General features: G+C 38.7%; 1 protein-coding gene across 1 annotated transcript in view; it reads right to left on the reverse strand.

Annotated features, from left to right (window-relative positions):
* Window positions 1-13399, reverse strand: part of LOC141109853 (zona pellucida-like domain-containing protein 1) — a 53214-nt gene that overhangs the window by 15781 nt on the left and 24034 nt on the right. Inside the window, exons 3-5 of the mRNA XM_073601111.1 lie at window positions 13044-13231; window positions 6970-7042; window positions 6061-6155 (exon numbers count right to left, since the gene is read on the reverse strand). Of these exons, the coding sequence (XP_073457212.1) occupies window positions 6061-6155; window positions 6970-7042; window positions 13044-13231 (356 nt within the window). The remainder of the gene's footprint in view (window positions 1-6060; window positions 6156-6969; window positions 7043-13043; window positions 13232-13399) is intronic.

The raw sequence follows: 13399 nt of genomic DNA on the forward strand, positions 1-13399 counted from the left end.
AGAGATAGTAAAGATTATAGAAACTAGGTTTAAAATTAAACTGGTCCTGGAGGCCAAGGTATGTGTCCTTGGCCTGACAGGAGAGAATATAGGGAATAATAGTACTAATACTGCCATTGTGAGGTGCCTCTATCAAGCAAGGAAACTGATAGCACAGTCCTAGCTCTCTGCCACACCCCCAACGCCAGAAGAGTGGGTTACTATAATGGATAAGCTGGTGTGGACAGAAAAGACAGTTTATATCAGGAGGAGTAGCTACGGTAAATTTATAAAGATATGGAGACCCTGGCTACATTGGTTGGGCATCTCCCTCTGAGTTGCATATGAATCCAAAAGAAAGCTCAAGTAGAAGAGAACCTGGGAATACAGAGGGGTGGTGGAAGGAAATTAGGGTAACCCTGTTTAGTAAACGGATTTTGGACACTATATTAGTTAGATTAAAAAGCACTCTTTTCTAAGAATAGTGATTGGGATGGGTGGGGGGGGGGGATCCTCTGGGGGAGGGAGGGGGGTGGGCAGACATAATTCAGGAAAGAGAGGGGATAGGGAAACAAGAAAGGGGAGAAAAAGCAAAGGAAAAATGCTTCTATGGTTGTCTGTTGCAAGGATTTATCAGTTATTAACTCAATTAACTTATGTAAAAATGTCGGCAACTGCATGTTTTTCTTTTTCTATAATCTTAATAAAGAACATTTAATTAAAAAAAAAAAAACTTACTTGCAGCTGTAATGTATTGCCGACTCCCAACAATATAGATGGAAATTTTTATTTATTTTTAAAATGGCCTGGGGTCCCCCCCCAGTCCATACCAGGCCCTTCGAGTCAACCCTGGCCAGTGGTTGTCGGGGGCTGCGGGCGGGGGGCTTATCAGGATCTGAAAGCCCCCTTTAACAGGGGGGCCCCCATATCCCACCCCTCATGTGAATAGGTATCGGGCACATTGTACCCCTACCCATTCACCAAAAAAGTGTCAAAAAAGTAAAAACCACACTTTTTTGGCAATGTACTGTGAGAGCCATGATTGGCCAAAGGCAGGGTGCAAGGGCAAGGCCAAAGGCAGGTGCAAGGGCAGGGCCACCCGGTGATGTAACCGGGTGACCCCGCCCCCTTCTGATGTCAACATGGTGTCAGAAGGGGCAGGGTCACCCGGTTATGTCACTGGGTGGCCCCGCCCTTGCACCTGCCTTTGGTCTTGCACTTGCACCCTGCCTTTGGCCAATCATGGCTCTCACAGTACATTGCACTGTGATTGGCCAAAGCATACAGGTCAGGTGCATGCTTTGGCCATTCAGCAGCCTTTGATGCACTGCGATCACGCAGTGCATTATAGGGTGCTTGTCAGCGGTCGAACGTCCCGTGAGCGCCCCATATGTACATTTGTTCTTGACTCGAACAGCAGGCCTATCTCTATTGGTGATTATAAACAAGTCCTCACTACTAATAATACCCCACAGTATTCCTGCAGAGCAAGGGGACATACATAACATCCCAAAGGTCAGTTTTAGATCTCTGGGATAAGAGACAGAAAATATAAATCTTATTGTGTCCAGATAAAAGGAAATTACCTGCACTGGCGATAACTGTCCTTTTGCACAACATAAATTGGAGGTGCCAAATAGTTCTCTAAAACTCTGTGATTTTTGGGGACAAAGGTAAATTCCCTTTTTTTTATTTGGTACTATGCCTCCTCAAAATAACAATTTTTTTTTTTTTTTTAAATCAAAAAGGTGTTTATTGAGCAAGTTTACATAGCTTCCATTGTACAAGCATCATTCAGCAATATACATTCATGTGAATAGTACATTCCAATCATCATTTATTACCGAAAATTCTATAACATTCCAGTGCTCTACCACTCTATGGTCAATAATCGTTTAAGGAACCTCATGTGCCCCCCCCAGGACATTGTAGCAGTCTGGACATTACCAGCTCGTTAGGACTCAGTCCAGGGGTATCCAACCATGGTGCCCAAATCCTCTCAAATCTATTAGAGCTGCCTCTATGTTGGTAAATGCATTTTTCCATAATCAAGGTGTTACCCATATGCGTTATCCAAGATTTCACTGATGGCGGCAAGGTCGATTTCCAGCCAAGCAATATAAGTTTGCGTGCCTGGAACAGTGCCCTAGTGAGTGCTATTCTAGTCATCTCTTCCGGAACAATATCTTCTAGGACTCCTAAAATACAGTGAATTGGGTCTAGGGGAATGTTAGTCTGGAACACTTGGTTAAGTGTTCCCATAACCTCACTCCAATACCTATGGAGTTTTGGACATCTCCAAAGTAGATGAATGAGATCACCTTGATGTCGTTCACATCTACTACATAAAGGATCAGGCCTTCTACCCATATTATAGAGTTTAAGTGGGGTGTAGTGCACTCTAAATACTATATATAGTTGGGATAGCTTTTGGGCCACATTGAGAGAGCATACATTAGTGGATTGTAGAACTTCTTCCCATTGATCTCCCGTAATTGGACCTATATCCTGCTCCCATAGGGATGGTGCCCTAGTCGGGTGCGCTTTCAAAAGTTGCATCAATAACATTTGATAGCAATACGAGATGAATCCTTTAGTTTCTGTGCTGGACTGTATCAAATGAAAAATAGGGGTGGTTGACAGAGTCCAGGGAGCAGCTTTTCCCTGTGTGTCCACCGCATGTTTGAGCTGGATATAGGAATAGTACATAGTATTTGGCAAGTTATATTTAGCTTGTAACTCTGAAAACGTCAGCAGCCTGCCATCTCTAAATATAAGGGATAAAAGAATAACACCAAAGGAGCGCCATTTGGGACCCTGTTGCAGCTTTGCTAACTCGACGTACGAGAGATTCCCCCATATTGGGCTATATTCCGTGAAACCTGTCACTTCCTGCAGCTGCCTTCCCTTGTTCCAAAGTTTCTGTATTAAAGTAAAAGTGGTTGTCAGTTTATTGGACTTGTGAAACACCTGGGCCTCGAGGCCCATCGGGATTGTTTCCGCCCCTGTCCCAATCAGCATTAACTGCGCCGATGAGCCAGTAGGGTCCCGGGCCATGGAGCCAACCAGATGCTGCAGCTGAGCTGCTATATAGTACAGCCAAGGGTTGGGTACTGCCAGCCCTCCGCTGTCCTTAGGGTTTTGTAGTTGTTCCAACTTGATTCTAGGTGTGCCCGTACTCCACAGTAATCTTCGGAAGAGAGTGTTAACCACCCTAAAAATCTTTAAGTGTATCACTACTGGGGAGTTGTGTAAGAAATAGAGTAGCTGTGGCATTAGTATCATTTTTTTTAAATTTGCCTTACCCGCCAGTGAAAGTTTGAGCCTGTTCCATGTATTAATTTTGTCCCTAAATCTGGATAGCAGGGGATGTATATTTAAAGGACAATATTCCGCTAGTTTAGGTGAAATTTGTATGCCTAAATATTTAAATGATGACGTTACTGGAACCGAGCAGGAATATGGCAGATTCACCACTCCCCCCTCGTCCAGCAACATCAGAGCCGACTTAGACCAGTTAATTGTCAGGCCAGAAAAGTGGCCAAATCCGGTAATGATTTTTGTCTCAAAATAACAATTTAATAGGACCACTATCACCTCAGCAAGGGATCACCAGTGCTCACTCCAATAAACCATGTGCACCCCCAAAAAATAATCAAAATTCAAAGAGTGCTCCCAAAGGACCCAATATGTTTTGCTCCAATAAACTAGAGTTTATTCAAATATAGAGTTATATACTAGTCATTCAGACATGGTCACCATGCTCATTATACGGTGATGTCATATTCTATATACATATCGCACATGCGCAGACATCATGATGCTGCATGCTTGATGACGTCTTCATGTGGCAAGTGTGATAATGTAATCGTGCAATGAGCATGGCGTCCATCTTTGAATAACACTATAAATAGGGGAAATACAAACAGAGCCCTCATTTTTTTAACTATGTGGGTTTAGTTTGCACCTCTTCTTATTTTGATTTGTTTTGCTTCTTTTGATTTATTTCTGCACCCCTGACGAAGCTCTAGTTTATTGGAGTGAAACGTGTTGGGTCTTTTGACAGCACTCTTTGAATTTTGATTACTTTTTGAGGATACACATGGTTTACTGGGGTGGGGGCTGGTGATCTCCTTGCTGAGGTGATGGTGGTCATTTAAATAACCCAGCTATGTTACTTGGAGGAGGTATAGTGCCAGATAAAAAAGGGGGATTTGCCTTTGTCACCAAAGTCACAGATTTTTACAGAATTATTTGGCACCTCCATTTTATGGCCTCATACAATGGGTTATAATATCATGCAAAAGGACAGTTATCACCAGTGCTGGTGGTTTCCTTTTATATGGGCACCATTTATCCTTGCTCTGCAGGAATACTATGGGGTGGAATTAGTGGGGACTTGTTTGTTTATAGACCAGTTTTTTATAACTGCTTGTTTTGTCACCTGAAGCAAAACGCCTGAAAAAGGCCCAAGCTCAAAAAAGAACATGAGCTTCTTTGGGGCAGGCATTTTTCAGCTTTTTACATTGGTGACCTATACAAAATCGCGGCAAAATTGTGGTAAAAACACGTTTAACATTGCGGTAAAATCGTGATACAAACGCGTGACTTTGAAACGCTCAGGTGTGAATGCAGCCTGAGGCATTTTTACAGGTGCCATTGAAATGAATAGGATTTTGCTTGTTGGGAATTTTTCAGGCTTTTTTTGGGCATTTTATGAGCTGAAAACGCTCAGGTGTGAATGCAGCCTTTATGTCCCACTATAAGTCGCTGATCACCACCATTACTAGTAAAAAAAAAAATTCCAGTATCTATACCATAGTTTATAGATGCTATAACTTTCACGTAATACACTTATTGGTATTTGTTTTACCAAAGACATGTAGCAGAATACATTTTGGTCTAAATTCATAATAAATTTTGATTTTTACATTTTTATTTGATATGTTTTATAGAAGAAAGTAAAAAATATTTTTTTTTCTTCAAAATTTCGGTCTTATTTTGTTTATATTGCAAAAAATAAAAAAGCCAGAGGTGATCAAATACCACCAAATGAAAGCTCTATTTGTGTGAAAAAAAGTATGTAAATTTCGTTTGGGTACAGTGTTGTATGGCTGCGCAATTGCCAGTTAAAATAGCACAGTGCCGAATAGCAAAAAATGGCCTGGTCATGAAGGGGGTAAAATCTTCCAGAGGGCAAGTAGTTAATTATGATCACCAACATCTCTGTGCACTTGTACATTTTTGGAGCTTTTAACAGCCCCCCACTCCCCATGAGTAAATAAGCACGTACAGTCTTTGATATGCATTTTATTTAAAATTCCTAATAAAAGTTACAATTTATTGGTTTTATAAATGTAGGGAAATGCACCCTCATCCTTTTGTAACATAATTGCCACATTGGATCCTATTTACGTTCAGAAAAGCAAAGGGTTCTGTTAGTTGTCCGAAAACATTTTCTGTCGAAAAAAGACTAAAGCTGACCATACACTGATCGAAATTTGTTTGGTTCATCAGGGACTTGTATTGATCAGTGAATAGTCTGAGTCACTGAACCTTTTTTACGCAAAGGCAAAAGTTAATTTTAAAAGCAGTATAAAAATATAAATGTATTAAATTAAGAAGTGTAGAAAGGAATGGTGAAGACAGACCCACAGAACCTATCAACTGTTAATCAGTTTAGAGATGTTAGAACAATGATGGATGATAGGTTGATAGAGGTGATTGCATTCCTACATTGTATTTGTGCCTTATTAAAAGAAGATACATTGAATGAGCAAGAACCAAATCATCTAAAATCAAGGATAAATCAGGGAGATTGAGTTGAAATACCTATTTGTAATATTGATTTTCCTAACTCTGGTAATTAAAAGATGATAGTTTTGTGCAATAGCTGTCAAGAGCCATAGTTGGGTAACCCGCCTTAACCACATACAAAATTGGTACCAGTGTAGAGATGGCAGGATTTATGTCTTTATTTATTTATTTATTTATTTATTTAGAAGAAATGCTATCCGTTTTACATAATTACACATTTTTTTTTTACAAATTACCACTTCTTATTACATAAAGCTTGCATACCTTGTTGCTGTGTTATTACTGCTTACTTGAACATATATTGTTTGTTTCAGGCCAAAAACTGGCTGGTTTGATGCAACTGTGGAAAAGTTTTGATCCTATTCAAAACAGGTAAGAAATGATTGCAACACTTTATAGCTATAATAATTGACAATTAATCAGATGAACAATAACAATCAGCAAACACAAAAAGTTACTATATATTCTGCTTTTAATGAAATATCTTGCATAGAGATAGACAAACAAATTAGTATTTGATTTACTGCCAATATGATTGGACACAACATTTGCTTCACCAGAGTATATGGGCAGCCTGAATAGGTTTTGTGGGGTTTAAAAATATATTTTAAACCATAATTTATTACTTTTTTAATTTTGGAAGGAGTAAGGATAGGGTAAAATCCTTCACTTCACACGAAGTGAAAGGAAATCTCTCCATAGTGAGATAAAACCCTTCTTAGACAGTTGTCACCGGAACAAGTACTTATCTAGCAGGGACACAGACAAAAATAAATACAAAACAGAGGTTCAAGCCCTTTTCAGGATCTTTTCCCTTTATTTTCACTTGGTAATCCTTTAAATAACACATTGCCTGTCCATTCATGTCTACACTATTTTCTCTCCTGTATCTATAGAGGGAGCCATTTGTTTGTCAACATTGCAAGGTGGATTGATGGAAATAGTAATTTACGAAAGAAAGTTACATGTAACTATGTAACTAAGACGAGGAGGTTTGTGCTTTTTTTTTGATTCACAGGAAGACAGTATCTGGCAAGATTTACAGGGATTTTCTGTACTTGCTAAAAATGTTCTTCATCTGAAAAACTAACACTAATGCAGTAATCACACCTAAAAACTGGTAATCATTCTTTACAATACAAAGACATTTGAATGTTTCTCATGCAAACTTACAGTGAAAATCTCCATTCGCAAGGTACTGATAAAGCTACCATTGTTGCTGTTAACGGCTACATCTCCAAATGACCTAAGGAAAAGAGAGAAAGAATACATCAAATGTGCCCCAGAAGACAAAATACTGAAATATTAAAGTGGATGTAAACCCAAAATTTTTTTATTTTTTTTTGATGTCATAATGTAGAGCAGGGATATGCAATTAGCGGACCTCCAGCTGTTGCTAAACTACAAGTCCCATCATGCCACTGCCTCTGGGTGTCATGCTTGTGGCTCTCAGAGTCTTGCTATGCCTCATGGGAATTGTAGTTCTGCAACAGCTGGAGGTCCGCTAATTGCATATCCCTGATGTAGAGTATAAGATTTCCTATCATTTGAGAAATGCCACAAAGAGTTAATCCAGCTCTGAGAAATCCTCTTTTATTTTTCAGTGAGATAAAACTTGACAAACAGAGAAAAACTTTGTCAAATCCTCCCCTTGCTGTGAGTGACAGGTGATTTACATATCTCGTGCACTAGCCTAAGACATGCATTATTTTTTAATTCCCACCAGCACTCCTTTCTTCAGCAGCTCTGCAAGGATTGGCTGTTCCACACCTGAGCATGATTTGGCCTGCTGAAGTCATGTGGTTACTTTCCTGTCTTTTCACTGGATGTTAGAGATCATAGCAGAAGTTCAGTGTAAGAAATACAAGGAGAAAATGCATATTGATAAGGGGAGTTAGAGGTGGGCGGGGAGTCTACTGACATCACGACTCAACCCACCGAGATTCAGACAACAGACCCACCCACAGAATCTGCAGTTTTTCGGTTCTCTCATAACAGACAGAGGGGAGACATTTGACAGGTAAAGATACATGCAGGAGGCATGTATATCCTTATAGATAACCCCTATAGCAGTAGTTTAGAAAGGATGACATTGGGTTTACATCCACTTTAAGTTCAGGCGGGATTTTTTGCTATGAGGATGGGCTAATCATACCTCTGAGAGTGTTATTGCATTCTCTTTCTCCCACAGAGAATATTTTCCTCTCTTCCTGTCCTAATGTCACAAGGACTGGGATAATGGAAAATCTCTCCAATGGGGGAGCAAAACAGATATAAAAAACATTTGTGGGGAAATGTTAGAACCTATGCCAGGTTACATTTGCTATCTACTTCTTTCTGTCCCATAGACATTAATTTCCCTTATCTCTAGCTTTGGTGTTACATAGACCTAGAGTGTGGAGAAATTTCCTCAAAAGAGATGCATATAACAATAATATTTTAATAGAAAATTAGTCTTCACTATAAGTGCCAAAAAATCAAAGGTATTTAAAAAATAATGTATTTCTTTGTAACATTAATCAGGGCAGGCTTTATTTTCTGTATGGCAGTTTACTTTAAAAATACTCAGTAAATGGAAGTTGGGTGATCTCTGTGACAGTAGGGAAGTCAGATAAACCCCTAACTGAGTAAAGAGAATGGGGAATCATACTAAATCCAGTGCCACTATTATTTACCCACAGTATGCAAGTTGGACCATTAGATTCAAATCTTGTATTTGTAGGGCAATTCAGAAAGCTGACCATTCCATATAACCCCCACATTTGAACACAGCCCAGCTCAAGACAAGCAGGCTGTAATAAATTCCATTAACCTTCAATGGTAGAATATGGTTACAATTTCAGCAGTATCATAAATCCTGATTAGTCAGAATCTACAAATCCTGTCAATGAGCCTAGTCATAAATGGCTAATTTGATGCTGCAAACCCTATTAACAGGATATCTCTTAGTCTAGGCCTGCTAATAATGGTCCTAAAATGTCCATGTGGTACATGATCCCACAATACACATCCGTATGTTTACACAAATGCAAGAAAGAATACCGATCAGACCAAACCTGCCAATGTTAAATATATACAGAAGACAAACTGGTCATATTACATCTGCTAGGTGATGTATACCACTGGATTATATAATATTTGGTCTCTATCAAGTCATGATTTCACTTTATGCAATAATATGTTGGCTGTCAGACTGAAAAACAGGGGCATCTGGAAATTTTGATGCAATAGAAAAACTGGAACTAAGGGAGTAGCTGCTGGACTAAAACACTTCATCACCCCTCAACCTATTTTTGTAAATGCCCATCTAAGGGACTAGAAAAGATGACTGCATCTGCAGCTCAACAGCTCTCAATTTTCCATCAAAACTATGTACGTATAATGAGAGTCATTTATAAGAGCTGTCAGAATTTGACTCTGCTGAAAGACCAGCAAAAACCTTCTTAAAGAGGAACTTCAGTCTCCTCCGAAAAAATTAAAACAAATACTGTAGCAGCTGCCTTTTAATAAAAGGACACTTACCTGTTCAGGGATCCAGCGCTGTCCTCACCTGAGCCAATTCTTCAATGGGCTTTGGGTCCAGGTGTTGGCATCTTAATTAAAGCGGTTGTATACCCGCACAAAAAAAAAATATTATAGGCTTACCTGTAGGTAAATATATATAAAAAAAAAGGATATACAACCACTTTAAGGGAAACCTGCAGTGAAGCCTTGTGGCTTAACAGCTAGCTTCCCACTGCACATGCATGAGCTGCGCTTTGTGAATGGTCCTGCAGTCTTCTGGGACTTGTGATGTGTTCCAGGAGGCTTAGGGTGGAGAGGGGGTGAACTTCCGCTTGGTTTGCTGTGGCAATCTGAGTGGAAGAGGGAACAGGTACCCGTCAAAACCAGGTACCCCCCCACAAAAAGTGCCAAATGAGGGGGGAGAAGGGCAAACAAGCAGAACTTCTCCTTTTGGGTGAAATTCCACCTTAAGTATTTATCACTTTTTTCCTATTTATTTTACTGTTACAATTTTCTGTGTTTTGTAATATCTTTTCTCTAAATATATTTCTTGCACTGCTATTCCTTTCTTTCATTTAACCGCTATTTAAAAATTAAGCTGATTAAGCCTAGGGTTACACTATTGCAATGAGATGTACTGCGAATTTGATCCATTTTTTGTCCTGTGTGAGGTGCGAATTTGCCTTGGTTTTTGAGGTGGACAGGTGCGAATGTACCGCAAATTACCGCGATTTTACAGCAAATTTCAGGAGGCAGACAGTGAACAATTCGCAGAGATGTGAACTGTGTGCTACGTGTTTACTGCAAGTTCAATTGAAGCCTTGAAGGTAAAATTCGCACTGCACCATAAGAATTAGCATCGCACTCACAGTCAACATGCACAGGACCCTTTTTTTTCTTGCACCAAATTCGCAAAGCATAGATGTGAACCAAAGCCATGGAATACTATGCTTTTTACATGACCTGCGAATCTGTGTGTTCCTAAATGCATCAAACCCGCTGTAAATTCGCACCAGTGTGAACCCAGGCTCAAGCTGACTAATTGCTGTGAAGAGAGCACCATGTTTGAAATTCTGATACCTTTCTTTCTGTCTGGCAGTGAGTGCTATACGTTTCCCAAAGGTCAGAACTGTTACAGCAGATACTTTGAATGGTGCATGTTGCAGTTAAAACATGTGATGGCAGCTGTTAAGGGTTAACTGCACAGTTAAACCTGTATCGTGCTTGCAGTGCCAATAATGGCACCCCGAATGTTCCAAGCAAGAGCTGTATTTTTTGGTGCATGAGAACGTGGCAAAATATGCAGTTTTAAAGATGTGAAGTTCAAAGCTCAAAAAGATATATGAGCTTATAAATGAGCTTCTTTAAGGCAGGCAGACATTAAAAAAAGTGCAAAAGCATTTAAAAAAGGGGACCATATGCCCTTGTATGAGTCAATAAAGTGCAATGTTTTCAGTCACTCTCTTTTCTCTTGCCTATACTTTTATTGAAATGTTTCTTGTTTTCTTTCACTGTGTAAGAAAGGTACAGTATTAGGTCACACACAGCCATTAAAAATAATTACCATAATTTGCCAGATACAGTATGTTTATTTTCTCTTCTCCTCACCTCCTTCTAGTGGCCATAATACAGTATTTTCCTAATTGAGGTATTTTGGAAAATACTGCATTATAGCCACTAGATTGATCTATCAATCATACCAAATAAACATATAGGCATACACAGTGTACCTTTACAGGGATGCACAGGTGTTTGGTGCATCTCTGTGCCAGAAGTCCCATTAATGTCATTTGGGATGTAGCAACTGCATTAACAGAGCCGTTGCTCCCAATTTTACATCCATGTAGCTCTGCATGCATGTCCCTGAGCACACACTGCCTGTGTTAGGGGTCATGTACCCACACGGATATCAGATTGGAAGCAGCAGCTATTTGCATCCAAATTTGCATAAATGGGACTGCCTGTATGGGGATTCATGGAACACCTGTGCAACCCTGTGCGAGTAAACATGGCCCTCCATGGGCGTACACTTTATTATGCTACATGTGAAAAATGCTTTAGTAGTAATTTAGCAGGAATTTTGTAAGTTATGTTGCATATACTGTATGTGCACTATTTTTAGCGAAAATATTGTTTTGATAAACATTTGTGCAAATATCTCGCTGCCTTAAAAATCAGTAGCACCTTATTTTTATTCTGCTGGCCATATGCTTTCAGAAAATGTATGGTTTGGGGGGGTCTTTTGCAAATTCTGAAAGCTGTAAGTGAAAAAAGGAAAAGCTCCAGACTTTCAAAGAAACTTTTGCGTACGTCCTATCTTCACTATTTCTCAAAAAGGCGCAATTTCAAATTTACAAATATGTGTTATTTATTAACTCAATACAGGTTAAGCTTTTATCTTTGGTAGTAATTTAGCAGGAATTTTGTAAAATTTGCTGTGTTTGTATCTGATAATAATGATAAGTGTATTTTTAGCGAAAATATTGCTTTGGTAAACATTTGCGCAAATATTGTGGCGCCTTAAAAACCAGTAGCACCTTCTTTTTATTCTACTGGTCCTATGATTTCAGAAATTATATGGTTTGGGGGGGTCTTTCACAAATTCTGAATACTGCAAGGCAAAAATGAAAACCTTCCAATTTTTAGAGAAATTTGCATATTTACATTTTTGCGTATGTTTGTTCGATTTTAACCATTTTGCAAAAAGGCGCAATGTAAAAATTACAAATATTTTTTATGTATTAACTCCATACAGGTTAAGCTTTTATATTTAATTGGAATTTAGCAGGAATTTTGTAAAATTAGCTGTGTTCTTATCTGCTACTAATGGTTTTAGTGTATTTTTTCTGATAAACATTTGTGCAAATACCATGGGGTCTAAAAAATCAGTAGCACCTTTTTTTTATTCTTGAGGTCATATTCTTTCAGAAAATATATGGTTTTGGGGGTCACAATTCTGAAATCCGTAAGGGAAAAATGAAAACCTTCAGATTTTTAGAGAAATTTGGATATTTACATTTTTTCCGTCTGTTCAGTTTTCACCAATTCACAAAAAGGCGCAATTTAAATGTTACAAATACTTGTTATTTATTAACTCAATACAGGTTAAGCTTTTATATTTAGTAGAAATTTTGTAAAATGTGCTGTGCATGTATCTGCTAATCCTGCTCTTACTTGATTTTTAGCAAAAATATTGATTTGATAAACATTTGCGCAAATATTGTGGGACCTTAGAAATCAGTAGCACCTTCTTTTTATTCTACTGGTCATGTGCTTTCAGAAAATATATGGTTTGGGGGGTCTTTTGCAAACTCTGAAAGCTAGAAGTGAAAAATAAAAAAGCAAAGGAAAAATTGCAAAAATGGTCTGGCCACCTGAGTGTACAAAATGGAGCACAGGGCCTGGCAGAGAAAGGGTTAAGCCCCTCTCACTGTTAGCACAATTTTTCCACACCCACAATTTATACTCCTCTGGGTACTCAAGGCAGATTCCCCCTACCCCCTCCCCAGGAAAAAATATCTATGGCCCTAGAGGCACATAATTGTCTGAAATGTCTTTATATCATATGCTGTAGCAATAACAGTACCCTTCACTGGAAGCACCTGAACTCAATAAATTACAGGGTTGTCCACATACTTTTTGCCATATTTTCAATAACTACCTAAATAAGACTTCTTAGCAAAACCATTATAAGACCTTTAAGCAAATTTAGATGTTAAATACCGTATTTTAAATACACTTACGTTAAAAGTTCAGTATTGTTCAAGAGGTACTGCATAGGATAGCGACAAGAAAAATCATAGTGTAAGTTTGTACTGTAGGAGACAACTCCCGTATCTATTGATGGGCTAGAATCCACAAATCCAGAGATGATCACTGTTTGGACATTTGAATACTGGCTGAATGCTCCACTGCCAGCTTCATTCACAATCTGTGTACATATGAAAAAAAAATGCAAAAAATGGTAACCTTGTTTTATATTTCAAAAAAAATCCCACCATGACAGTTACAATAAAGCCAGATTACCAATAATGGTGTTCTGTGTAATATATATTAGAGTTGTTACATACTGAAACCTTCATCTTGTATATATATATAT

Source organism: Aquarana catesbeiana, linkage group LG10 (assembly GCF_042186555.1).
Source record: "Aquarana catesbeiana isolate 2022-GZ linkage group LG10, ASM4218655v1, whole genome shotgun sequence".
NCBI lineage: Eukaryota > Metazoa > Chordata > Amphibia > Anura > Ranidae > Aquarana > Aquarana catesbeiana.